The 26,408-nt window shown below is 49.9% G+C and overlaps 1 protein-coding gene across 8 annotated transcripts; it reads right to left on the reverse strand.

The window, feature by feature from the left end:
* Positions 1 to 31: 31 nt before the first annotated feature.
* Positions 32 to 18,434, reverse strand: LOC100969764 (sulfotransferase 1A1). 8 transcript variants are annotated; one of them, XM_063597441.1, is made up of 11 exons: positions 17,929 to 17,973; positions 14,866 to 14,936; positions 4,922 to 8,758; positions 4,723 to 4,781; positions 3,499 to 3,650; positions 3,269 to 3,394; positions 3,083 to 3,180; positions 1,753 to 1,879; positions 1,563 to 1,657; positions 858 to 1,038; positions 32 to 735 (listed from the first exon to the last, which is right to left on the reverse strand). In XM_063597441.1, the coding sequence occupies exons 3-11, from the start codon at positions 5,474 to 5,476 to the stop codon at positions 623 to 625; spliced, it is 1,506 nt and encodes a 501-aa protein (XP_063453511.1). In that variant the 5' UTR covers positions 5,477 to 8,758; positions 14,866 to 14,936; positions 17,929 to 17,973; the 3' UTR covers positions 32 to 622. The 8 variants fall into 8 exon arrangements, with proteins under 8 accessions (XP_063453511.1, XP_054955585.2, XP_054955586.2 ...); XM_055099610.2 differs by having other exon boundaries at positions 4,723 to 4,983; positions 17,929 to 17,985; XM_055099611.2 differs by lacking the exon at positions 17,929 to 17,973 and having other exon boundaries at positions 4,922 to 4,983.
* Positions 18,435 to 26,408: the final 7,974 nt, after the last annotated feature.

Raw genomic sequence — 26,408 nt, forward strand, 5'->3', positions numbered from 1 at the left:
AGACAGGGTTTCACCATGTTGGCCAGACTGGTCCTGAATCATAATTTATGTTAAGTAAATTGTATTTTATTTATTTCTCAAGCAAGATTTGCTCTGTCCCTCAGGCTTGAGTGGATTAGCCCAGTCACAGCCAACTGCAGCCATAACCTCCCTGGCTCAGGCGATCCTCCTGCCTTCACTTTTCAAGTAGTTGGGACTACAGGTGCCCGCCATCACGTACAGATAATTTTCTCAAATTTTTGTAGGGATGATGTCTTGTAATGTTGACCAGGCTGGTCCCAAACTCCTGTCCTCCAGTGATCCTCTAGCCTCAACTTCTCAAATTGCTGGGATTACAGGCATGAGCCACTCTGCCTGGCCCACAATCATATTTTATTCTCTTTTTAAAAATTGGTTTTATTTTATTTTATTTTTTTAACAGAATCTCACTATGTTGCCCAGGTTGGTCTCGAACTCCTGGGCTCAAATGATCCTCCCACCTCAGCCTCCAAATTGCTGGGATTACAGACATGACCTACCGTCCCTGGCCCTCAATTCATATTTTATTCTTGGTCAGGATTGATTCGCCCCTTGGTCAGGCTTGATTCGCACACTCCCTCTGCAGTGACTCCAGGAGCCCCTCTCACAGCTCAGAGCGGAAGCTGAGGCTGCAGCCTGCCATCTTCTCCGCATAGTCCGCATCAAAGCGCTCATTCTGCGCCACGGTGAAGGTGGTCTTCCAGTCCCCAGCCATGCCTGGGGGAGGAAGGCAGGGAGCAAAGCTGGAGTCTGATCCCAGGGGAGGCCCCGAGGGCCTATGGGGAGGCTCCAGCTGCTGCTCCCACCCGCCCCAAACCCCCGTACTGGCCAGCACCCACCTTTCCTCATGAAGGGGGAGATGCTGTGGTCCATGAACTCCTGGGGGACGGTGGTGTAGTTGGTCATAGGGTTCTTCTTCATCTCCTTGAACGACGTGTGCTGAACCATGAAGTCCACAGTCTCCTCTGGCAGGGAGCGCCCCACAAACTCCAGGATCTTTTGAATCTCCCTTTTGGGGTTCTGAGCAGCAGAGAGCTCCTCAGTGGAGGCTCAGATTGCTGATTCAGGAAAAGTAAAAGGGGTCCCCTTCTCTAACCTCAGAGGCGATCTGGCCACTTCTCCTAGAAACCCTGCAGAGCCAACTCCTCAACCCCCAGAGCCCCAGTCCCGGGGGTAAAAAGAATTGCTCTCTGCCCTGTGATCCCATCATGCGCTCGGCTTGGCACCTATGGGTGAGGACCGTGATGGTCTTCTTCTGTGACTGTGGCCCTGGGTAGCACACCCTTTGGCAGGGAGTAGCAATAGGACTAAGTTTCTGATCCGTGGCCCCCCATGCAGCTGACTCAGGTGTGGGAGATGAGAGCTGTGTGGGGCCCGCTGCCAGGTGGGGCCTGTAGCAGGGAGGCCTGGGACAAGAAGGCAGGATGGGGAATCCGGGCCTGCTGTGGGGGCTGCCAAGGAGGGGGCTGGGTGACCTTGGTGGGTCCCTGTGAGGTGCCGGCCCCCAGGTGTCACATGGAGGGAAGCTTCACAGGTGGTCTCACCTCCTTCATGTCTTCATAGAAGAGGTAGAGAACAGGGTGGGTGCGGCTCAGCTCCCACCACTCCTGCACGTGCTGGTACCAGGATCCATAGGACACTGGAAAAGCGGGCAAGGGGTGCCAACACAGGGTTGCTGTGCGTTGTAGCCACCACCCCTCGGCTCCACACTTTCCTTCCTCCCATCAAACCCACCTTCTCCGACCATGAACTTCTCCAGGAAGCTGTCCCAGGTCCCAGGCTCAGGGTGGACCTTGGCCATGTGGTAGAAGTGGTAGTAGGAAACCGCCACATCCTTTGCGTTGCGGGCAACATAGACCACCTGCAGGGGCAGAAGACTCAACCCCAGCACCATCACCACACAGCCTGCCCCAGGCCAGCTCATCTCTTGGATTGGCAAAGGAGGAACCTGAGGCTTACAGGCTGACTTGTTTGAGATCTCACGGCACCGGTAGGGCCAAGCCAGGATCTGAACCCTGCTCAGAAGCCAAAGTCCTGCCTGGTCCCTGAGACCATCATATTCTATAGTAATATAATCTGCATCAATGCGTCACACCCCGATCTGGACCAAGGCATGCTCCACCAGCCGTGATCCCACCGCCACCAAATTTTGTGGGCCTGTGAGGACCCACCCTCTAGCTTTCTTAGGTCTACACTGAAGAGTCTTATGTTCTTGGTCATCAGAGCAAGAGGCAGACAGTCCCCGCCGCAGAAGATGAGACAAGGCTGGAGGAAGTGAGGCGACTTTCCCAGAAGAACAGGACCAAAGCTGGGCTGAGCCAGGGCCTCCTTCCCTGGATTCACATGCCCCACACCTGGACCTTTGCTTTTTCTTTTTATTGTGGGATTTATTTTATTTTATTTTATTTATTTATTTTTGAGACAGAGAGTCTCAAAAAAAAAAAAAAAAAAGACCTTGGTCTTTCTTTTTTTCTGTCACCGAAGTTGGAGTGCACTGGAGTGATAATAACTCACTGCAACCTTGACCTCCCAGGCTCAAGCAATCCTCCAACCTCAGACTTTCCAGTAGCTGGAACTACAGCGCCATGCCACCATGCCCTGCTGATATTTTGCATTTTCGTAGAGATGGAGTCTCCCCATGTTTCCCGGGCTGGTCTGTAACTCCTGAGCTCAAGTGATCCACCCAATTTGGCCTCCCAAAGTGCTGGCATTACAGCAGTGAGCCACCACAGGTGCCACACTTTTATTTTTATTTATATATTTATTTATTTATTTATTTTTGTGAGTTTTGCTCTTGTTGCTCAGGCTGGAGTGCAATGGTGGGATCTCTGGCTCACCACAACCTCCTTCTCCCGGGTTCAAGTGATTCTCCTGTCTCAGGCTTCGGAGTAGCTGGGATTACAGGCACCCGCCACCACACCTGGCTAATTTTGTATTTTTAGTAGAGACAAGGTTCTTCTATGTTGCTCAGGGTGCTCTCAAACTCCCAACCTCAGGTGATCTGCCTGCCTCAGCCTCCCAAAGTGCTGGGATTATGGATGTGAAACACTGTGCCCAGCCTCACCTTGACCTTCTGATCCAACAGAGTCTGGGGGAGCAGAGCCAGGGGCAGGTGTGTCTTCAGGAGTCGTGGGGCCGGTGTGTCTTTCAGAGTCTCCATCCCTGAGCAGTGGGTCAGGGAAGGTCTGGTGAGCTGAGCCCCAGCCCTGTCTTCCTCCACTCCCCTTGCACCCAGGACACACTCACACACCTGAGGGAATCCCTGGGGCTTTGAACTCAAGGAAGGGCACCCGCATGAAGATGGGAGCTCGGTGACACTTCTCCAGGTCACCGCCCTGGTAGATCATGTCCAGAATCTGGCTCACCCAGGTGGTGCCTGGAGAGGGAGGGAGATGGGAGGTGAGCAGGCTGAGGGCACGACCTCGCTGGCCAAGGTGGGGACTGCCACCTGGGAGAGGGTGGGTGGCCCTCCTCACTTACCGGACTTGGGGTAGGTGCTGATGAGCAGGTCATCAGGCCGGGCCTGGAAGCTTTGCAGGGGCCCCAGTGCCTCTGCAAAGTACTTGATGAGCGGGACCCCCTTCACGTACTCCAGTGGCGGGCGGGAGGTGTCCTGGATCAGCTCCATGTTCCTGTGTCAGGGGCCAGAGCCAGGCCCGTTCCCTTACCACCATCACAACAGCAAGAAAGTGGAATTCTTGCTTTCAGGGAAGTCACTGAGGCCTAGGGAGGCTGAGTGACTTGCCCGCACTCACAAAGCCAGTCAGTGGCGGGGCTGGGGCTGAAAACCAGGTCAGGCTCTAATGCGGTGGTTCCCCAGCCTGGCCGCACCTTTCATTCACCTGCGGAGCTGTTCAAAATCCCACGGCCTGGGCCATGGTGCAGACCAGTGAAAGCACCCTCGTCGGGCAAGGCCCAGATATCAGGGTGTGTGAAGTTCTCCAGGAGAGTCCAGCTGCACTGAGGAAGCTCTAGGACCTTCCTGTGCTGTCTCCCTGCCAGCCAGCGCCCTTTGTCTCACCATTTCCTGCTGGGACCCCCAGCCTCCACCCAGTGGAGATGCTCTCCTCCTTGAGCCCCTCAGCCCCTCACATGTGGAAACCTCCCAGGCCAGCCAGGCCTGTGATCCACTTGCCTGGCCACAGTCCATCTGGGCTCCAGGACAAACACAGCCCATTGAGGAACTGAGCTGCTACTAGGGGCCAGAGCTGCTGTGGGAATGAACAAAACTCTGATGACTCAGCAAAAGCACAGGCCTAGGCAGGGTGGCTCCCACCTATAATCCCAGACCCTAGGGAGGCTGAGGCCAGGAGTTGGAGACCAACCTGGTGCAGCATTGCAAGACCCCATCTCTAAAAATCTTTAAAAAAATTCTTAAACATTAACCAGGCAGGACGGTGAGGGCCTGTAGCCCTAGCTACTCCAGAGGCTGAGGCAAGAGAATCACTTGAGCCCAGGAATTCAAGGCTGCAGTGGCCAGGATCCCACAGCACTCCAGCCTGGGTGACAGCAAGACCTGGCCTCCCCGGGGGAAAAAAAAAAACAAACAAGGGAAGGGAGGGGGATTCACGCAGGCCAGGGTTGTCTGAAAAGGGATATCCATGGGGAAAGGGCAGGGATGGCAGAGGCCTCAGCTTCTGGAATGTTAGAGCCACAAGCTGAGCAGGGTGAGGGTGCCCTGGGCCATTCCACTGTGTCACTCACCTGAGCTCTTGGGAACCTGGCCTTATGCCCTCCTCGCCCGCAGTGGCTGATTGTGGGTGCTGTGTGGGGAATGCAGGGTTGTTCTCTGAGCTGAGGGTTCCCTAGGTCCAGTGTGGGAGGGATCTGGAGCCGGGGCTGGACTTAGATTTGCTTCCGGAAGGAAGGGGTGGGGTTGGGGGTGGGGGAGCTTCTCCATTACCCTCCTTAGTTTGCCAGCTGGAGACAAGCTTAAAGTGATCTCCAAAGCCACGACTGAGTTTGCTGTGTAGAAAACAGAAGAATGAAAGGGGAAAGGCCCAATGGTGGGTTTGTTTTTGTAGGTTTTTTTTTTCTGTTTTTTTTTTTTTTTTTTTTTTTTTTGAGCTGTCACGGGGCTCCTGACCTGCCCCTGAACTCCACCCTGCCAGGCAGCCAACAGACAAGCTTTCTCTAATTGACCCAGGCAAGAGAGGGGAGGGATTGGAGGAGAAAGATGGGATAGGCAGGCCCTGGAAAGGTCACCTACCTGCTGGCTCCAGGCCAGTCTTGAAGGTGCCAGGGGTTCTGGCCCAGTGCAGCCCACAGGCCCCCAGCAGCCCATGCACTCCAGGCTCTGACCACAAGGCCAGTCTGGAGTGATGCGTGTGGGCAGAGTGAAGGGGCAGGGGTGGAGCAGAGCATGGATGCATAGAACAAGAAAGAACAAGGACACTGCAGTCCCATTGCCCTGGGAGTCAGCCCCAGCTTCATGGCTCCTGGGGACCTCATAGAACATTGATAGAAGATCCTAGAAGAACCACAACCCGTGGCAGGTGGTTTTCTTTCCCTGGGTTTGAAGGAGGCTCCACAGACAAGAGACCAGAGGAGGCCGAGGTTTGGAAGCCACAGGGCCCCGTGGAAGGGGGGCATCCCCCCATCCTCCTCGTTCTTTATCCTCACTTTAAAGTCCAAGGTCAAGCTGTGCACGAGACAGGTAAACAACCATCTGAGTAAAGGTGAATCTCCCAAGACTTCCAAGAAATGCGTGAGTTCAGAGGCAAGCGGACAGGTGGGAGTGTGGGGGAAGCTGAGGCATGGGGCTTCCAGGCAGAGGAGAGGCTTCTCATATGCTAGGGCCATGGGCCCCTCCTCCCTCCTCTGTGCCCATGAGGAATCCCCGTGACTGGCAGGTCCTCAGGCTACTAGCTCCACCCCTGCCCTCAGCAACCCTCAGGAGGTCCGCCTTGACTGACTTTGTATTGCACTCTAGTAACAACCTGTCGGACCCACACGGGGTGGCACAAAAAAGAGGCGAGAATGTGAGATTAATAGAGTGGTAGCAAGTGAATAGAAAATCCCAGGCAGCAGTTTCACATGAGGAGAAGAAGGAAACTTGAAATAGCTGCATGTGCTAAGGGCCAATAAGTCCCTGAAAAATAGGATGAGGACCAAGCTGGCTACGACCAACCAGACACAACATGGCGCTGTATTTGATGTAGGTTTCACCTAGGATCTCATTGTATGATCAGTAACATATGAAACCATACACCCACCAGTGCCAAGACGGCTCCAGGAACACCTGTATTTGGGTGTAAATTGTGGCACCACGGTCTTGAGAAATCTTTACCTTTTCCTGGAATCTTCATGAATATACCCCTCTTTAGTTAAAGAAGCCCATAAAGGTCAGCCCCACACCTTGTAGGGCATGAGACACTCTCTTGAGGACCCCCACGTTCCTCTTCTTGAGTGAGTCCCTTTACTCTGCAAGAAATCTGCCTACGTTCATGACTTTTGCACTTGTCCTTAAATTGTTTCTGGCTAAGGTGCCAAGAGCCTGGAGAAGTCCTGGCGCAGTGGCTCACTCCTGTAATCCCAGCACTTTCAGAGGCCGAGGCAGGCAGATTACCTGAAGTCGGGAGTTTGAGACCAGCCTGACCAACATGGAGAAACCTTGTCTCTACTAAAAATAGAAAATTAGTCAAGCCTGGTGGCACACGCCTGTAATCCCAGCTACTCGGGAGGCTGAGGCAGGAGAATCGCTTGAACCCGGGAGGCGGAGGTTGCGGTGAGCCAAGATCACGCCATTGCACTCCAGCCTGGGCAACAAGAGTGAAACTCTGTCTCAAAAAAAAAAAAAAAAAAAAAAAAAGCGTGGAAACGGGCTGAGGTCGATGTCCCACCGGTCTTTGTTGACCTCCCCTAGGCCACCAGTATCTGGAGGGGATTAGGGACACTGAGCTCCAGCAGGGCTATCCAGTGTGCCTGCAGAAACAAGAAGGTTGGTCACAGGCAGCCCAGGACAGGGAGTGGGGTAGGGAGGCTGGGGCCAAAGCCCACTCACGTCTTCTAATTCCGAGTCTTCTACTATTTCCCCGGTGCTCATCCATCACAGGCAGATCAGGTCACCCAAAGCAGTGACACCTCACAGCTACCAAGGCATGGGGCCAGAGAGAGAGACAGAGTCAGGCATCACAAGCCCCCTCCAGGCTCAGCCCTGAATACCAAGATCAGGACACGGCTGCCCCGGCCTGGATTGCACAACTGGGCACCCTCTCCCCAAAGCTGGACCAGGCTGGGGCCGGGGGACTGCACTCAGCTAGGGCATTGGCCCTCTAGGGGCAGAAGCTGCCCTGGTTCTTCCGGAAGGAACTCCTCTCACAGGCAGATCGCGTGGGCTCTTAGCCAACAGCCAGGGTTGGGGCAACACAAGGGCCCTGCTTCATCCTGACCCAGGCAGCAGGCAGGTAAGAGACAAGGAGGGAGAGGCAGCTGGCAGCAAGCCCCTCTATGCAGCAGGCACTGTTCCGGGCATTACACAGCTCCATCCCGTGAGGCAGGGGTGACTGTTATTTGCATCTTACAGATGAGGAAATGGAGGTGGGGGTTTAAAATCCTTGCCCCTGGGACTAAGCTGGTGCAGGTCCTGGGAGCATCAGCAGTGATTGATTGAGTCACAGCCTCACCACTGTAGCCAGACCTGACCTTCCTCACAGCTCAGCAACACCCAGCAGGTCACTGAATCTCCACAGGGCAAGTCCTCTACTCACTCACAATTAGCGGGAGCTCAGTAGAAGGCACCCGTTTTCCATTATTTTATTAACTATTTCTTGGCTATCGTCTCTGTGCAGGACTTTGTTCTACAGCAGTGACAAGAGCTGCCCTCGGGCAATTTAGTGCAAAGGTTGGGGTGGGAGAGACTAACGAGAGTCATAAAGCACCTAGCCGGTGAGATAGTAAGTATTCAGGTAAAGAAGCAGACGGGGAAGTACACAAGAGGTGCAATTTTATTTTATATTTTTAGAGACAGTTTCTTGCTCTTTTGCCCAGGCTATAGTGCAGTGGAGCGATCATAGCTCACTGCAGCCTCCAACTCCTGGGATCAAGCGATCCTCCCACCTCAGCCTCCCCCCGTAGCTGGGACTACAGGCATATGCCACCATGCCCGGCTTCTCAGAGCTGCAATTTTAAATCGGGAGATAGAGAAGACCTCCCTGTGGAGGTGGCAGGTCATCAAGATAGGTGTAGAGAAGAACCTTCCAGTCAAAGGGAAAAGGCAGGTCCTGCTGTGCTCAGGAATGGCCAGAACTACTATCATCCCATCTTAGAGACGGGGACAGGGCCGCAAAAGTGTCAGGGCGTTTCCTGGCTCCTCAACAAACAGCTGGATCCGAAGTGGTCTGGGGGATGAGCCGCCCTGCCTGGGGCGGACCTCCCCTGGAGCTCAAGGGCTCCCAGGGCGCACAGGCCTCTTGGGCCCCGGGTCCGGCTCAGGCTCGGGCTTGGTGTCAGCAAAGGGACCTGCGCGGTGCCCTGGGGCCGGGGAGGCCCGAAGGCCATCGCCCGTGCGGCGCGGCGCATAGAGGTCCCGGCGGAGGTCGGGGTGCAGCGGGAGTAGGAGGCGCGCCTATGGAGGGGGTTCCAGGCCCACTCCAACAGCGGCAGGATACGGAGGAGTTAGGGCGGCTCCAGGCAGGGGGCGGACCCCAAGCCCTTGCCCGCCTGCCGCCGCCTGGTCTCCTTCCTTACCCGAAGGGTTGCCACGGCGGGCGGGAAGCCGTGCACGACGAGCACTTTCTCCCTGGGGAGGAGAACGGGGGTGTCCCTGTGAGCCCTGCCGCGCCCAACCGCTGGTCCCCTCCAATTCCACCCGAGAGCGGGGTCCTCACTCCCGGCTTCAGCCTAGCCCCAGGCCCTGCCCCTAAATGAAGTCACGCCCCCTGCACCTGCCCACCTCAGGCCGCGCCTCCAGCCCAGGTACCCACCTGTCCCCCCTCCTCTCCCTCCTGCGCTCCATCCGACCCCAGCATGCCCACCAAGACCCCTACGCTGGCCCGCATCCTGGATCATCACCTCCGCCCCAGCCAGCTCCTCCCCGGAGTTCCACCGCCAAGATTCCCAGGGCACTGTCTCCCCGTCATGCTCCTCCTCTGTGACAGTCCCGTCCCCACCCTGGACTCCCCACCCATGTCACAGGCATGCCCCTCCCTCTCATCAGGCTTGTGCCCAGCGGGGTCCGCCTCCTCCAGGAAGCCTTCCTCCTGGCACAGAGACCCTTCCGGTCTCACCAGGAGTGCAATGGCCCGATTTGGCTCACTGCAACCTCTGCCGCTGCCCCCGCCCCATCTTTCAAGCAATTCTCCTGCCTCAGCCTTTTGAGTAGCTGTAATTACAGGCACGTGCCACCATGCCCCACTAATTTTTGTATTTCTATTACAGACGGGGTTTCACCATGTTGGTCAGGCTGGTCTCGAACTCCTGACCTCAAGTGATCCAACCGCTTTGGTCTCCCAATGTGTTGGGTTTACAGGCTTGAGCCACCGCGCCAGGCCTGGGCCCTGCCTTTTGTGTGGCCCCCATTGTGCTGCTGGACCTGACAAGCAGGGCTGACAGTGAACCCCATATAAACGTGGCCCTGATGACGGGGGTTCAGGCAGTAGAGCAGGTAGATGCTGAAGAAGCGCCCCGGCCTAGCCGCGACTTCCGTGGAACTCTTTGAATTTTAGGAAATTCTCCTTAAACACACTTCTGGTTCAGCACCGACATCAAGAAGAGAGCCTCTCCAGCACCTCGAAACTCACTTTGTCCCTCCCTGGTTCTTCCCGCTGGGTGCCCACTATGCTGCGGTCTCGCCCATCTGTAGCTGAGCCCAGCAGCCCCTGTAGGACACCTGGCCGAACGGGTCACAGTCCTGCTGGGCTCACTCGGGAGATGGAGGCTCCCAGGGGCTCCTCCAACAGCCCCAGGGCTGCTCTCTGGTCACTGCACCTGCCTGGGCTGCCACTCTGCTTCTCATCTGCACAGCAGGAGAAAAACTCCACAGAGCGTGCTGTGGGCGGGGCCGGCTGTGCAGGGAGCACCGGGTCCTCACCCTGCCCCTGTCCTCCACACTTCCCTACATGGACTGTGCCCCTGGCTGCATCCTGCATTTTCCTCCTTTTGTCCACAGGTATGAGGTAGATGACATTGATGAAGAAGGCAAAGCGTGAGTGTCCAGGCCAGGGCAGGGCATGGAGCCTGGGGGCAGCCTAACAGCTGGGAAGGAGCATCCCCACCCGGCCACAGGTTGACACAAGCCCCTCTACCACCAGGAGACACACCGTGAGCTTGCGCCGGATCATCCCGCTGACCCGCTGGAAGGCCAACCCCAAGACAGACCCCGAGGCCTTGTTAGTCAAGGAGAAAACCATGTTCTCAGGATGCTGTGACCTTGGTGACAGCACGGCCAACACAGGAAGCCTGGGCAACACAGGCAGCTGGGCCCGGGGGACCACTTCCACCAATACGCAGAGACCGGTAGTGGCCCCGAACGTCGGGCTGCGCTGTTATTTATTGGATACAAGGCTGAAGGGTCAGGGTAAAGAATGTGAGTCACCTCCAATGATAGGTAAGGTCACATGGGTCACGTGTCCACTGGACAGGGGGCCCTTCCCTGCCTGGCAGCCGAGGCAGAGAGGGAGAGGAGACAAAGAGAAAGACAGCTTATGCCATTATTTCTGCATATCAGGGACTATTAGTATTTTCACTAATTTACCACTGCTATCTAGAAGGCAGAGTCAGGTGTACAGGATGGAACATGAAGGTGGACTAGGAGTGTGACCACTGAAGCACAGCATCACAGGGAGACCGCTGGACCACGATCCGCCTGGTAACGGGCATCTTCCCAGATGCTGGTGTCACCGCTAGACCAAGGAGCCCTCTGGTGGCCCTGTCCAGGCAAAACAGAAGGCTCGCACTCCTGTCTTCCGGTCACACCTCACTATGTCCCTTCAGCTCCTATCTGTGTATGGCCTGGTTTTTCCTAGGCTATGATTATTGAGTGAGGATTATTATAATATTGGAAGAAAAAGTAATTGCTACAAACTAATGATTAATGATATTCATATATAATCATATCTAAGATCTATATCTGGTATAACTATTCTTGTTTTATATTTTATTATACTGGAACAGCTCGTGTCCTCTGTCTCTTGCCTCGGTGCCTGGGTGGCTTGCCGCCCACAATTCTCCTGACTCAGCCTCCTGAGTAGCTGGGATTACAGGCGTGCGCCACCATGCCTGGCTAATTTTTTGTATTTTTAGTAGAGACTGGGTTTCACCATTTTGGTCTGGCTGGTCTCGAACTCCTGACCTCAAGTGATCTGCTCACCTCGGCCTCTCAAAGTGGTGAGATTACAGGTGTGAGCCACCATGCCAGGCCAGTTTTATTTTTTTAAATACAGACAGGGTCTTGCTATGTTGCCCAAACTGGTCTCGAACTCCTAACCTCAAGGGATCCTCTCGCCTCAGCCTCCCAAAGTGTTAGGATTACAGGCATGAACCACCACACCCGACGTACTTCATTATTTCTTATGTGAACTTGGCTACAATAACCCCCCACTCTGGTTTCCTCTGCTGCAATTACCTAACCGTGAAGTGCAAGATCCTCAGCTCCGGGTGTTCAACGGTCTCCAGGATCCAAACTCATTCCAAGTTGCTCAACAAATACTCTGTGAACACCAAACTGCCTGTGGTTTCTCCCCTCTGGGCATACCGTGGTGCTTTACACATTGTCAACTCTACTCAGCTCTTCTGCCCCTGGAATGACCTGTCCCCCAGTATGTGCCTAACTCCAGATCTTTTTTTTTATTTTTTATTTTTTATTTTGAGACAGGGTCTCGCTGTGTTACCCAGGCTGGAGTGCAGTGGCACAATCATAGCTTACTGCAGTCTTGACCTCCTGGGCTCAGGAGATCCTCCCACCTCAGCCTCCTGAGTAGCTGGGACTACAGGTGTGAGCCACCACGACCAGCTCATTTTTGTATTTGTGGAGATGAGGTTTCATCGTCACATTGCCCAGGCTGGTCTCAAATTCCTGAGCTCAAGCAATCTACCCACCTTGGCCTCCCAAAGTGCTAGCATTACAGGCATGAGCCACTGGTGCCTGGCCCCAGCAAGACTTCCTTGATCCCCACTCCCACACCTCCTCGCTGTGCTGAGTACCCATGGGCTCTGAGAGCATTTCTCATCGAACTCTAGTTAATGACTTGTCTATTTATCTATCTATCCCACTAGACTCTAAGTCCCTTTAGGACAGAATCTCTGTTTTATATGGTTTTTTGGGTATCTTCCACTAACACCTAGGACAGCACCTGGAAGACAGTTTCTTTTCTTTTCTTTCTTTTTTTTTTTTTTGTGACGGAGTCTCCCTCTGTTGCCAGGCTGGAGTGCAGTGGCACGATCTCAGCTCACTGCAACCTCCGCCTCCCGGGTTCCAGCAACTGTCCTGCCTCAGTCTCCTGAGTAGCTGGGATTACAGGCACCCGCCACCATGCCTGGCTAATTTTTGTATTTTTAGTAGTGACGGGGTTTCACCAAGTTGGGCAGGATGGTCTCAATCTCTTGACCTAGTGATCCGCCTGCCAAAGTGCTGGGATTACAGGTGTGAGTTGTCGTGCCCGGCCGACAATTTCTTATCACAAGAAATCTTCCCAAAAAATCTCCAAATGGGCTGGGCTTTAGACTGCTGGTATACCCTCTTTCTTTTCCTGAGGGTAGATGAGACTCACTCATTGTAACCACTGTTTTTTAAAACAGTATGCAAATATTCCTGCGGTTTTGTTCATTTACAAATCCCTGCCTGAAGCTTCTTTCTTTCCCAATTCTACTTCCTGCTCTTTTTTTTTTTTTTGAACCAGGGCCTCACTCTGTCACTCAGGCTGGTGTGCAGCGGTGCAATCACAGCTTATTGCAGCCTCGACCTCCCAGGCTTGCAATACTCCCATCTCAGCTTCCTGAGCAGCTGGGACAACAGACGCTTGCCACTATGCCCAGCTAATTTATTTTATTTTTGTAGAGATGGGGTCTCACTGTGTTGCGCAGGCTGGTCTGAAACTGCTGAGCTCTACCGATCCTCCTGCCTCAGCCTCCCAAAATGCTGGGATTACAAGTGTGAGCCGGCTACTTCCTGCTCTTTTTTTTTTTTTTTTTTTGAGACAGAGTCTCGCTCTGTCGCCCAGGCTGGAGGGCAGTGGCGTGATCTCGGCTTAGTGCAACCTCCGCCTCCCGGGTTCAAGTGATTCTCCTGCCTCAGCCTCCCAAGTAGCTGGGACTACAGGCTCGTACCACCATGCCCTGCTAATTTTTTTATTTTTAGTGGAGACAGGGTTTCACCATGTTAGCCAGGATGGTCTCGATCTCCCGACCTTGTGATCCACCCGCCTCCACCTCCCAAAGTTTTGGGATTACAGGCGTGAGCCACCGTGCCCGGCCTAAATTTTGCACTGGACTGGACTATATATATTTGTGCCGAGCAAACAGTAAAACCGCTGATTTGCTTTGAACCTTGGAGTAACCCTTGGAAACCTTCTCCTTCACTATCAATACCTTTGTGACGTTAAAGTTCTTTTCACCAGGACTCTGCAGAATGCTCACCTGAAAACATTGGCTCTGAATGTGGGAATGATTCCATTAAGCCACTCACAGTCTACCATCCCTATTTTGCAAAAAGAATCCCAAATTTACAAAATAAATTGTCCCTTTGGCTGCAAAATTTACAAAATAAATTGTGATCTTTAATAAGAGTTAATATAATAAAGTCAGAAATCATTGAGAACATGGACTAAAATTCAGAGATATTATTTCTTTTCTTTTTTTCTTTTTGAGATGGAGTCTTGCTCTGTTGCCCAGGCTGGAGTGCAGTGGTGAGATCTTGGCTCACTGCAACCTGTCTTCAGATTCAAGTGATTCTCCTGCCTCAGCCTACTGAGTAGCTGGGATTACAGACATACACCACCGTGCCCAGCTAATTTTTGTATTTTTAGTAGAGACAGGGTTTCACCATATTGGCCAGGCTGGTTTCAAACTCCTGACATCAAGTGATCTGCCTGCCTCAGCCTCCCAGGTGTTGGGATTAGAGGCGTGAGCTACCGTGCCCGGCCCAGAGAAAGTATTTCTTTCCAATTCATGAGAAGTATAGACACTCTTAAAGCCTCTCCTCATACATCTATCAAAATAACTTTAAGATTTCTCTGTCAAAATATTGGACCCTTCTGCCAACCAAACTGGAGCTCTAATTTAGGAATAGTTTAATAAAAATGTACTTAATGTTGAGGTGGGAGAATAACTGGAGCACAGGAGTTTGAGGCCAGCCTGTGCTACATAGTGAGACTGTCTCTATCAAAAAATTTGAAAATAATTAGCTGGGTGTGGTGGCACATGCCTGTAGTCTCAGCTACTCAGAAGGATGAGGTGGGAGGATCGCTTGAGCTCAGGAGGTCCAGGCTGCAGTGAGCCATGACCATGCCACTGCATTCCAGCCTGGGTGACAGAATGAGACCCTGTCTCAAAAAAAATTTTATTAAAAAAAATATATATACATATATATATATCCATATATAGACACACACACACACAAAGAATCCTGATATGATTATACAAATGTATCAAATCATCACATGTATTCTGAAAATACATACATATATGTGTCAATTAAAACATTTTAAATCTTTATAAATATGTACACAAAAAGTATATATTTTTGTGGATCTATGTACATATATATACATATACACATATATACACAAAAAGTTACTGATTGTATATGTATATGTATATATATTGTATTGTATATTGTGTGTGTGTGTGGGTGTGTGTATATATATACACACACAAAAAGATACTGATTACATTTTCAAACGCCTGTCTTACCATATAGGTGTTCCAGAATTTCTGTTTCAGGTCCAAAAATATGTCATCCTTTCCCTGGAGAATGCTCATACCTATTTGCAAAAACACCAAAAGAATTTTAAAAGATTCAGTAGAGTACTGTATAACAGTTCATGTTTAAGTTTACCATTCCAAAATGCAAAGTAACCATCACTATCATCCATCAATATGACCCTCTGATCCAACAGTGAAAAGAGAACATAGACAGGTGCTGTGGCTCAAGCCTGTAATCCCAGCACTTTGGGAGGCCGAGGCAGGCAGATTGCTTGAGTCCAGGAGTTAAGAGACCAGCCTGGGCAACAGGACAAAACCTCATCTCTACAAAAAATACAAAAATTAGCCAGGTGTGGTGGTGTGCCTGTAGTCATAGTTACTCAGGAGGCTGAGGTGGGAGGATTGCTTGAGCCTGGGAGGTGGAGGCTACAGTGAGCTGTGATCATGCCACTGCACTCCAGTCTGGACAACACAGCAAGACCCTGTCTCAAAAAAAAAAAAAATAGAACATAGTCTCCACTGTAAAACTAGAAAATTTTAAAGGAATGATAAATATGAAGTGAGAATAGCAGAATATAAAAGTTATAGCAGAACAATTATTTTTTCAAAAACTATAACAATCCACAAAAACAATCCAGTTACAATAGTGGGTCTATTGGTTACTTTTCTCTACCTTCCAAACATTTTGTGAAAAGTTGAACATTTGGACATTTTGAAATTTTAATTTCTATCTTTTAAAAAAAGCTAGTGGGCTGAGCACGGTGGCTCATGCCTGTAATCCCAGCACTTTGGGAAGTTGAGGCAAGCAGATCACCTGAGGTCAGGAGTTCGAGACCAGCCTGACCAACACGGAGAAACCCCGTCTCTACTAAAAATACAAAATTAGCTGGGTGTGGTGGCGCATGCCTGTAATCCCCGCTTCTCGAGAAGCTGAGGCAGAAGGATCACTTGAACCCAGAAAGTGGAGGTTGCAGTCCAGCCAGGATGATAAAGCGAGACTCTGTCTCCAAAAAAAAAAAAAAAAAAGAAAAGAAAAGAAAAGAAAAAGAGAACAATTTCACTAATTTCACTAGTTGTTTCCTCATTTGTAATATGAGAGTAATAAGAACAATCTCAGGTGCGAGGGCTCACGTCTGTGATCCCAGCACTTTGGGAGGCCATGATGGGCAGATTACTTGAGTTCAGGAGTTCGAGACGACCCTGGCAAACGTGGTGAAACCTTGTCTCCATTAAAAATGCAAAAATTAGCCAGGCATGGTGGTATGCATCTGTAATGCCAGCTACTTGGTAGGCTGAGGCAGGAGGATCGCTTGAACCTGGAGATGGAGGTTTCAATGCGCTGAGATCAGGCCACTGCACACTCCAGGCTGGGCAATAAAACAAGAAACAAGACTCTGTCTCAAAAAAAAAAAAAAAAAAAAAAAAAAGAAGAAGAAGAAGAAGAAAAGAAAAAGAGAACAATCTCACTAGTTTTTTGAGGATTAAATAGCATTCTGGTCCCCTATCCCTTCACCGCTGTACAAGGCTTCTTTAACAGTTGCTAGGAAGTTGTTTGCAAATCTAGTCTGCAAATCACACGCTGGGACCAGGCACAGACCTTCTGATAAAACAGGAGGCCCTAGCTCCCGGGCTGTCTGTTCTCCTGACCCACTGACCCCGTCAGGCTTAAGACCCATAGAGATTTTCTCCCCAGTTACCCACCCCATCCCCTTCAAGGCAATAGAAATTGCAATGATGATAGAGGCCACAGGGCCCCTCCTGTGAGCAGACGGAGGATCTCCAAAGATTACAAGAATTTAACCAACTTGAGTGATCAGCCTGTTTTACAGCCTCCTGACCTCAACCTGTTCTTCCCCAGCCCTGGGTGGAATGAGGTCACCCTGTTTGTTTAAATCAGCTCCTAAATGACCCCAGGTTACTTACAGATGAACCCAAGTTAACTCTCCTCATTACCATGCTAAAGTCTTCACCCCGGGAGAAGCTATAGCTTCATGACTATAACCTATGCAACCTATGTGCTAGCATCATGACTCACTGGGACCCCTACTCTACATGCAATCATGCACCCTCTCCTTTCTCCATCACCCCATAAAACCCTCCTGTCTCTTTCTCTGGAGGACACACTACTTGGGAGAATATGTCCAGTGTCTTCCTTTCTTGTGCCAAGTAAAACTCCCATTGATCAAAACCCGCCTCTTGGTGGAGTCATTTGTGACTCGTTAAGGGAATGAACCCCGGTATTTTTCAGGTAACATTTCCATTGTTCTTATTGTACGCAGTAGAGAAGGTTTCCACAGTCAAGCCCCTGTGCCCCACACCCCAGGCCCGGGTCGGATTTTCTAAGGAGAGGGTTCCCTGAACCCTCACAGGTATATAGTCCTCTATGGCAAGGATCCAAGGTCCCTTGATGTTTTCCGTGAGACCCCAGGGGAAAATCTTGTTACCAAAGCAGGACTAGGCCCCTGGGCATGAATTTGCTGAAGATCCAGGCCCAACCTCAGATTCCACCTGCTCTGCCCCCCAGGGTCACGGGTCCCCTTGCATTTTGTTCCTGTGTTGGCCCCGGGGCCCCAGGCGTGGATTTTCTGAACAGCAGGTCGGTTCCTTCCCTGTCCCACGATTGGTTCACGGTCATTGCAGCTGCTATGGCCTTGAACTGGGATCTCCTTTATTTTCCCGTGGGCCTTTTTCAGGGGGCAAAGACCTCCGCAGCCCTGCCTACCTCCAGCCTTGGCCTACACCCAACCCCAGAGTCTGAGCCCCGACCCTAGTCCTCTAAATTCCTGACCTGCTGTACCTCTGGCTCCCCAATTTCTCGGCTCCCCAGCCAGTGCCTCCTGCAACTTCTCGCAATCAAACACCCCAGTCTCCAGCCTTTGCCCTGGCCCTTCAGGCCTCTGAAGCAGCTCCGGTCTCAGAGCCCCGGCTCCTGCCCGGGTCCCCAGGCTCCTGCAGCGCCCTCCCTCCAGCCGCTTGATCCCCGAGTCCCTGCCTCCAGTCCCCCAATACTGGGTCCCACCCCCCAGGCCCCCCCCCCCCCCGGCCCCTCACCGGCGTAGAAGGCCGAGACCGCGATGGGCGCACCGACTCCCTGGTCGCACAGCAACTTGGCCAGCATGGCGCGCGGCGCTCGGCCCGGGAGCGCGCGCTCCAGCAGGCCCAGCCACACGTAGTTGAAGTTGGCGTGGAAGGTCACCACCAACGTGGCCACGCGCCGCGTCTGGCGCCAGTCGGCCTCGCGGCCCTGCAGCCGTTGCTGCAGCACGTCCCCGGCGGAGACGAGCGAGCTAAGGCACACTGGTAGAGCGTAGAGCTACGTTGCTCTAGCAACTTAGAGCAGCACGTTGGTGGGCCACGGGTGGCGCCGGGCCGTGCGCGACAACGCCGGCCACCAGCCCGCCATGTCCGCGCTGTGGGCGCCCGCGATCAGGAGCCCGCGTGGTCGGAGGCTTCCTGCACCGCCTCCGGGCCTCGCCAGCCTCCAGCAGCTACTGCGCTGCAGCAGCCGGCACCTGCACCTGCCTCCTCCAGGAGCTCCGGAGCGGTTGGGCGCCCCGCGCACACGCAGCTCGCGCCGTCCAATCCGGAGGCCACGGGCCGTCGTGGGGGCTGAACGTTTGAAAGGTGCCCGGCCCACCCCCATGCATGGGTCCGTTGACACAAAATACCCAGAACAGGCAAAGCCACAGAGGCAGAAAGCATGGGGTTATTTATTTATTTATTTTATTTTTATTAATTAATTAGATATTTTTGAGACGGAGTCTCGCTCTGTCGCCCAGGCTGGAGTGCAGTGGGGCGATCTGGGCTCACTGCAACCTCCGCCTCCCGTGTTCAAGCGATTCCCCTGCCTCAGCCTCCCGAGCAGCTGGGACTACACGCGTGCGCCATCACGCCCGACTAATTTTTGTATTTTTAGTGGAGACGGGGTTTCAATATGTTGGCCAGGCTGGTCTCGAGTGATCTGCGCGCCTCGGCCTCCCATATGGGGTTATTTTTTGGAGTGATGAAAACATTTTGAAATTAGATAGGTGTGATGGTTCCATGACTTTGTGAATATATTAAAAACCATTGAATTGTACACTTGAAAAAAGGAGGTGCATTTGGCCGGGTGCGGTGGCACATGCCTGTAATCCCAGCACTTTGAGAGAATTAGACAGGAGGATCCTTTGAGGGCAGGAGTTCCAGATTAGCCTGGACAAAATAGGAAGACCCCATCTCTACGAAAAAAAAAAAGAAAAAGAAAAAGAAAAAGAAAAAGAAAAAAGTATTGTAATTACTCAGGCTTGGTGGTGCGCACTGATAGTCTCAGCTACTGCTACTTGGGAGTCTGATGTGGGAGGATCTCTTGAGCCCAGGAATTCAAGGTTGCAGTGAGCCACGATAGGGCCACTGCACTCCAGCCTGCAAAAAAAAAAAAAAAAAAAAAAAAAAAAAAAAAAAAAAAGAAAGAAAGAAAGAAAAAGAGAGAGAAAATAAAATGGTAAGTTTTATGGTATGTGAATTTATCTTAAAAAATGAAGGGACGGCCGGGCACGGTGGCTCACTCCTGTAATACCAGCACTTTGGGAGGCCAAGGCGGGCGGATCACGAGGTCAGGAGATCCAGACCATCCTGGCTAACAAGGTGAAATCCCGTCTCTACTAAAAATACAAAAAATTAGCTGGGCGTGGTGGTGGGCACCTGTAGTCCCAGCTACTCGGGAGGCTGAGGCAGGAGAATGGCCTGAACCCAGGAGGTGGAGCTTGAAGTGAGCCAAGATCGCCCCACTGCACTCCAGCCTGGCTGACAGAGGAAGACTTTCTCAAAAAAAGAAAAGAAAAGAAAAGAAATGCTAAGCAAAGTGTTCTGGTGTGTTTTGCCTGTTTTGGTAGTGGAAGGGAAGAAAATCTGTCTTTTTCTTTCTTCTCCCCCTTTAAACTATTTAAGAAGGGAACTGGGCACGGTGGCTCATGCCTGTAATCCCAACACTTTGGGAGGTCAAGGTGGGAGGATCACTTAGGTCCAGGAATTCAAGACCAGCCTGGGCCACATAGTAAGACCTCATCTCTACAAAAAAATAAAACATTAGGGCTGGGTGCGGTGGCTTACACCTGTAATCCCAGCACTGTGGCAGGCTGAGGGAGCTGGATCACCTTAGGTCAGGAGTTTAAGACCAGTCTGGCCAGCATGGCAAAACCCTGTCTCTACTAAATATACAAAAATTAACTGGGCATGGTGGTGCGCACCTGTAATCCCAGCTACTCAGGAGGCTGAGGCAGGAGAATTGCTTGAACCGGGTAGGTAGAGGTTGCAGTGAGCCAAAATGATGCCACTGCACTCCAGCTTGGGGGACAGAGCGAGACTCTGTCTCAAAATAAATAAATAAACATTATTAAAAAAAAAAGATCCCCTGGGCATACAATAAGTAATACCATACTACTTAGGCAAATAAAGCCCAATTCTATCATTTGGGAATCTTAAGATCGGTTCTACCACTTTGTGGATCTTCAGACTCAATCTCTATTTTAGAGATACTAACATTGATTGATCCTACTATGTGCCAGGCACTGTCTTTCACACCTTCACATATATGATCTCATTTAATCCTCATTTAATTTTGGCAGAGAAAAGTTGAGCTCCTTACCCAGGATCGTATAACTAGGAAATAAAGACCAAAGCACATGCCTCACTCTTCTTGTTATTAGAAAAGATTTACTTCTGTAAACCTCAGGGACTTTACAAGCGAAATATTGGATTACTGTAATATGATTCATCAGCCCAATTTATTTATTTTTATTATACTTTAAGTTCTAGGGTACATGTGCACAATGTGCAGGTTTGCTACATATGTATACATGTGCCACGTTGGTGTGCTGCACCCATGAACTCGTCATTGACATTAGGTATATCTCCTAATGCTATCTCTCCCCGCTTCCCCCACCCCATGACAAGCCCCAGGGTGTGATGTTCCCCACCCTGTGTCCAAGTGTTCTCATTGTTCAGTTCCCACCTATGAGTGAGAACATGCGGTGTTTGATTTTCTGTCCTGGCGATAGTTTGCTCAGAATGATGGTTTCCAGCTTCATCCATGTTCCTACAAAGGACATGAACTCATCCATTTTTATGGCTGCGTAGTATTCCATGGTGTATAATTGCCACGTTTTCTTAATCCAGTCTATCATTGATGGACATTTGGGTTGGTTCCAAGTCTTTGCTATTGTGAATAGTGCCGCAATAAACATATGTGTGCATGTGTCTTTATAGCGGCATGATTTATAATCCTTTGGGTATATACCCAGCAATAGGATGGCTGGGTCAAATGGTATTTCTAGTTCTAGATCCTTGAGGAATCGCCACACTGTCTTCCACAATGGTTGAACTAGTTTACAGTCCCACCAACAGTGTAAAAGTGTTCCTATTTCTCCACATCCTCTCCAGCACCTGTTGTTTCCTGACTTTTTAATGATTGCCATTCTAACTGGCATGAGATGATATCTCATTGTGGTTTTGATTTGCATTTCTCTGATGGCCAGTGATGATGAGGATTTTTTTCATGTGTCTGTTGGCTGCATAAATGTCTTCTTTTGAGAAGTGTCTGTTCATATCCTTTGCCCACTTTTTGATGGGGTTGTTTGATTTTTTTCTTGTAAATTTGTTTAAGTTCTTTGTAGATTCTGGATATTAGCCCTTTGTCAGATGGGTAGATTATAAAAGTTTTCTCCCATTCTGTACGTTGCCTGTTCACTCTGATGGTAGTTTTTTTTGCTATGCAGCTGTTTAGTTTAATTAGATCCCATTTGTCAGTTTTGGCTTCTGTTGCCATTGCTTTTGGTGTTTTAGACATGAAGTCCTTGCCCATGCCTATGTCCTGAATGGTATTGCCTAGGTTTTCTTCTAGGGTTTTTATGGTTTTAGGTCTAACATTTAAGTCTTTAATCCATCTTGAATTAATTTTTGTATAAGATGTAAGGAAGGGATCCAGTTTCAGCTTTCTACATATGGCTAGCCAGTTTTCCCAGCACCATTTATTAAATAGGGAATCCTTTCCCCATTTCTTGTTTTTGTCAGGTTTGTCAAAGATCAGATAGTTGTAGATGTGTGGTATTATTTCTGAAGGCTCTGTTCTGTTCTATTGGTCTATATGTCTGTTTTGGTACCAGTACCATGCTGTTTTGGTTACTGTAGCCTTGTAGTATAGTTTGAAGTCAGGTAGCATGATGCCTCCAGCTTTGTTCTTTGGGCTTAGGATTGTCTTGGCAATGCGGGCTCTTTTTTGGTTCCATATGAACATTAAAGTAGTCTTTTGCAACTCTCATCAGCCCAGTTTAATATTACCTATCCATTATAATGTAATGCTGCTCGCACAACTGAGAAAACACTGTTGCTTTACCCCCTCTGGCTCTGTAGCAGCCACGCACAAATCACAGAACTATAAACATATGCTAACATATGTAGGCAATCAATATTAAGAAAAATTTTTACTGCCCAATGTTTCTGTGGTTGAAAATGTACAGTCTAATTTTGATCCGCAGTAACATCTAGGTTAATGTTGATTCAGAAGGAAAACATTTGTTGTTGCCATGAGAAGAGGCATTGAAACGCTGAATCACCACCACAAATGTTACCACTATTAATATAAGGAGATACATAGGAAGATCAAATTAGACCATCTCGGACCACCAGGTTTACAATTCCACCTGCAGATACATGCAAGAAGTATTGTCACAATACTTATGTCACATTATTCCATTGAGGTCATCACCAGCTAAGTTTATCATTAATGTTTGGTCAATTTGGTCAATGTCACCAGCGTAGCATACTAACAAAAACAAGGGTTGCAAACTCAAATGCCTATAAGGCAGAATGTAAGACAGTAGGAAGAAAAGTCCATAGGGAGCTATAAAATAGAGGCTGCAGATTCATGGCAGATTCTAAAGCACAGCAGTCCCCAACATTTTTGGCACCAGGGACCGGCTTTGTGGAAGACAATTTTTCCACAGTCGGCAAGGGATGGGGCGCAGGATGGTAATGGTCTTGGGATGAAACTGTTCCACCACAAATCACCAGGAATTAGATTCTCATAAGGAATATGCAACCTGGATCCCTCATGTGTGCAACTCACAACAGGGTTCGTGCTCCTGTAAGAATCTAATGATGCTGCTGATCTGACAGGAGGCAGAGCTCAGGCAGTAATGCAAGCAATGGGGAGCGGCCAGAAATACAGACGAAGCTTCAGTTGTTACCCACCATTCACCTCCTGTTCTGTGGCCCAGTTCCTAACAGGCCACAGACCATTACATGTCCATGGCCCAGGGGTCAGGGACCCCTGCTGTGGCACATTGCTTAATAGAGGACTGTAGCAGCCATGTGCCCTGACTTTTCCTTTTTTTTTTTTTTTTTTGAGATGCCAGAAACCTAGAAATTTTTTTTTTTTTTTTTTTTTTAAGACAAGGTCTGGCTCTGTTGCCCAGGTTGGAGTGTAGGAGGGCAATCTCAGCTTGCTGTGACCTCAACCTCCCAGGCTCAAGCAATCCTCTCACTTCAGCCTCCCACGTTGCTGGGATTACAGGCACACTCAACTACACTCAGCTAATTTTTTTGTATTATTTGTAGACGTGGGGTTTCGCCACATTGCCCAGGCTAGTCTGGAATTCCTGAGCTCAAGCTGTCTGCCCATCTCAGCCTCCCAAAATGCTGGGATTGCAGGAGTGCACCACCACACCTGGCCTGAAACCCAGATTTTATTTATTTATTTATTTATTTTTTGAGATGGAGTCTTGCTCTATTGCCTAAGCTTGAGTGCAGTGGCGCGATCTTGGCTCACTGCAACCTCCACCTCCCTGGTTCAAGCGATTCTCCTGCCTCAGCTTCCTGAGTAGCTGGGATTACAGGCACATGCCACCATGCCTGGCTAATTTTTGTATTTTTAGTAGAGACAGAGTTTCATCATGTTGGCCAGGCTGGTCTCGAACTCCTGACCTCAGGTGATCCACCCACCTTAACCTCCCAAAGTGCTGGGATTACAGGCATGCAACACCACACCCAGCCTGAAACCCAGATTTTTAATATGAAATCAAAGTCTTCAAACCTTGTAGGTGTCATAAAAAGCACGCTGAGGACCACTAGTTTGCAACTGCCAATCTAAAGTATCATAGACATTATATCACTTTAACCACGAAAAAAAAAGTATGTGAGGCAGAAAATGGAAGCAACCATGCCTGATTTATTGTTGCATACTTTTTCTGTATACCAAGAGCTTCCTTTGCACTAGCATCTGAAACTATATTCAGAATGACATTGGTTTTCATAAAAGTATTGATCCTCACAACTCTTTATAGTCTTGCACCTAGCACAGCAGAGTGAAACACTTTAAATGGCACTTGTTCCTTGAGTATATATGGAAAAAAGTGAAGTATTGATAAGTGTTCAGCTAATATGAGCAGCATCTCAGGAATCTCCAATTCTTGAATTACCAGGGAGTATTTTTACCATTTTCCCCCAGTGAAAGGCCTATTTTGAGAGACTTACCCTCCAAAATGAATGCATTAAGTCATATTACTTTTTTTTTCCTTTTTGAGACAGGGCCTTGCTCTGTTGCCCAGGCTGGAGTGCAGTGGCATGATAGTTACAGGAAAGGGGTCCCAATCCAGACCCCAAGAGAGGGTTCTTGGATCTCGCACAAGAAAGAATTCAGGGTGATCCCGCAATGTGAATTGAAAGCAAGTTTATTAAGAAAGTAAAGGAGGAGGGGCACGGTGGCTCACGCCTGTAATCCCAGCACTTTGGGAGGCCGAGACAGGTGGATCACGAGGTCAGGAGATCAAGACCATCCTGGTTAACACGGTGAAACCCTGTCTCTACTAAAAATACAAAAAAATTAGCCAAGTGTGGCGGCGGGCGCCTGTAGTCCCAGCTACTCTGGAGGCTGAGGCAGGAGAATGGCGTGAAACCGGGTGGCGAAGCTTGCAGTAAGCCGAGATCATGCCACTGCACTCCAGCCTGGGTGACAGCGGGAGACTCCATCTCAAAAAAAAAAAAAAGAAAAAAGAAAAAGAAAGTAAAGGAATAAAAGAATGGCTACTCCATAGACAGAGCAGCCGTGAGGGCTGCTGGTTGCCCATTTTTATGGTTATTTCTTGATGATATGCTAAACAAGGGGTGGATTTTTCATGCCTCCTCTTTTTAGACCATATAGGATAACTTCTTGATGTTGCCATGGCATTTGTAAACTGTCATGGTGCTGGTAGGAGTGTAGCAGGGAGGATGATGGGAGGTCACTCTTGTCACTATTTTGGTTTTGGTGGGTTTTGGCCAGCTTCTTCACTGCAACCTGTTTTATCAGCAAGGTCTTTATGACTGGTATTTTGTGCTGACCTTCTATGTCATCCTGTGACTTAGAATGCCTTAACCATCAGGGAATGCAGCCCAGTAGTTTCAGCCTCATTTTTCCCAGCTCCTATTTAAGATGGAGTTGCTCTGGTTCACATGCCTCTGACATGATCACTGCTCACTGCAGCCTCCACCTCCTGGGTTCAAGAGATACTCCTGCCTCACCCTCCCAAGGTGCTGGGACTACAGGTGTGTGCCACCACGCTCAGCTAATTTTTGTATTTTTTGTAGAGACGGGGCTTTTCCATGTTGCCCAGGCTGGTCTCAAACTCCTGGGCTCAAGCAATCCTTCTGTCTCAGCCTCCCCAAGTACTGGGATTACAGGCATGTCCCACCATGCCCAGACTAATATTTACTTTTAATCAGACTAAGATAGGGTTACTACTTGAGTTGCTATGGCTCCAGCTGAAAGCCTGTGCAGTCATATCATGGGTAAACATTTGCTTTATGCTAAAAATATGGTGGACCTGGCATTACAGCTATTACAAATCTCCTAAGGTGTCTCAGGTAGTGTATTAGTTACTTTTCATACTGCTATGAAGAAATACTCGAGACTGGGTAATTTATAAAGGAAAAGAGGTTTAATGTACTCACAGTTCCACAAGGCTGGGGAGGCCTCAGAATCATGGTGGAAGGCAAACAAGGAGCAAAGGTACGTCTTATATGGCAGCAGGCAAGAGAGCACGTGCAGGGAAACAGCCCTTTATAAAACCATCAGATTTAGTGAGATGTATTCACTGTCACGAGAACAGTATGGGAAAAGCCTGCCCCCATGATTCGGTTACCTCCTACCAGGTCCCTCCCATGACACATGGGGATTATGGGAGCTACAATTCACGATGAAATTTGGGTGGGGGCACAGCCAAACCATATCGGGTAGCAACTACTTAGGGTCAGTTATGCAGGTAGTAAAGCTATTTACCAAGATAGTTGTAGGTAAAGAAAGGCAGATTTATTAGAGAAACTATGAAAATATGTTGCAATGGGCAGCTCAGCTGAGAAGGGGCTACCTGCAAAGAGGCAAGGGCTGGAGAAAAGTTTTATAGGGTCATGCTTAAGGGTGCTACGTGTGGAATGAGGTCATTGTGCCCGCGGGTTGTTTGTGATTAGCTGTCTCTAACAATTGTTCATACAATAATTGTTCATTATTCTCCTCAACTTGG

This window comes from Pan paniscus, chromosome 18 (assembly GCF_029289425.2).
Source record: "Pan paniscus chromosome 18, NHGRI_mPanPan1-v2.0_pri, whole genome shotgun sequence".
NCBI lineage: Eukaryota > Metazoa > Chordata > Mammalia > Primates > Hominidae > Pan > Pan paniscus.

Excerpts from the sequence above, each read along its gene's own strand:
- LOC100969764 (XM_063597441.1), bottom strand. The coding sequence starts at position 5,476 with ATGTTCTATGAGGTCCCCAGGAGCCATGAAGCTGGGGCTGACTCCCAG. Across the intron at positions 3,395-3,498 it reads CAGCACCTACCCCAAGTCCG|GCACCACCTGGGTGAGCCAG; the intron begins GTAAGTGAGGAG and ends CTCCCTCTCCAG. Across the intron at positions 1,658-1,752 it reads GAAGTTCATGGTCGGAGAAG|TGTCCTATGGATCCTGGTAC; the intron begins GTGGGTTTGATG and ends CCGCTTTTCCAG.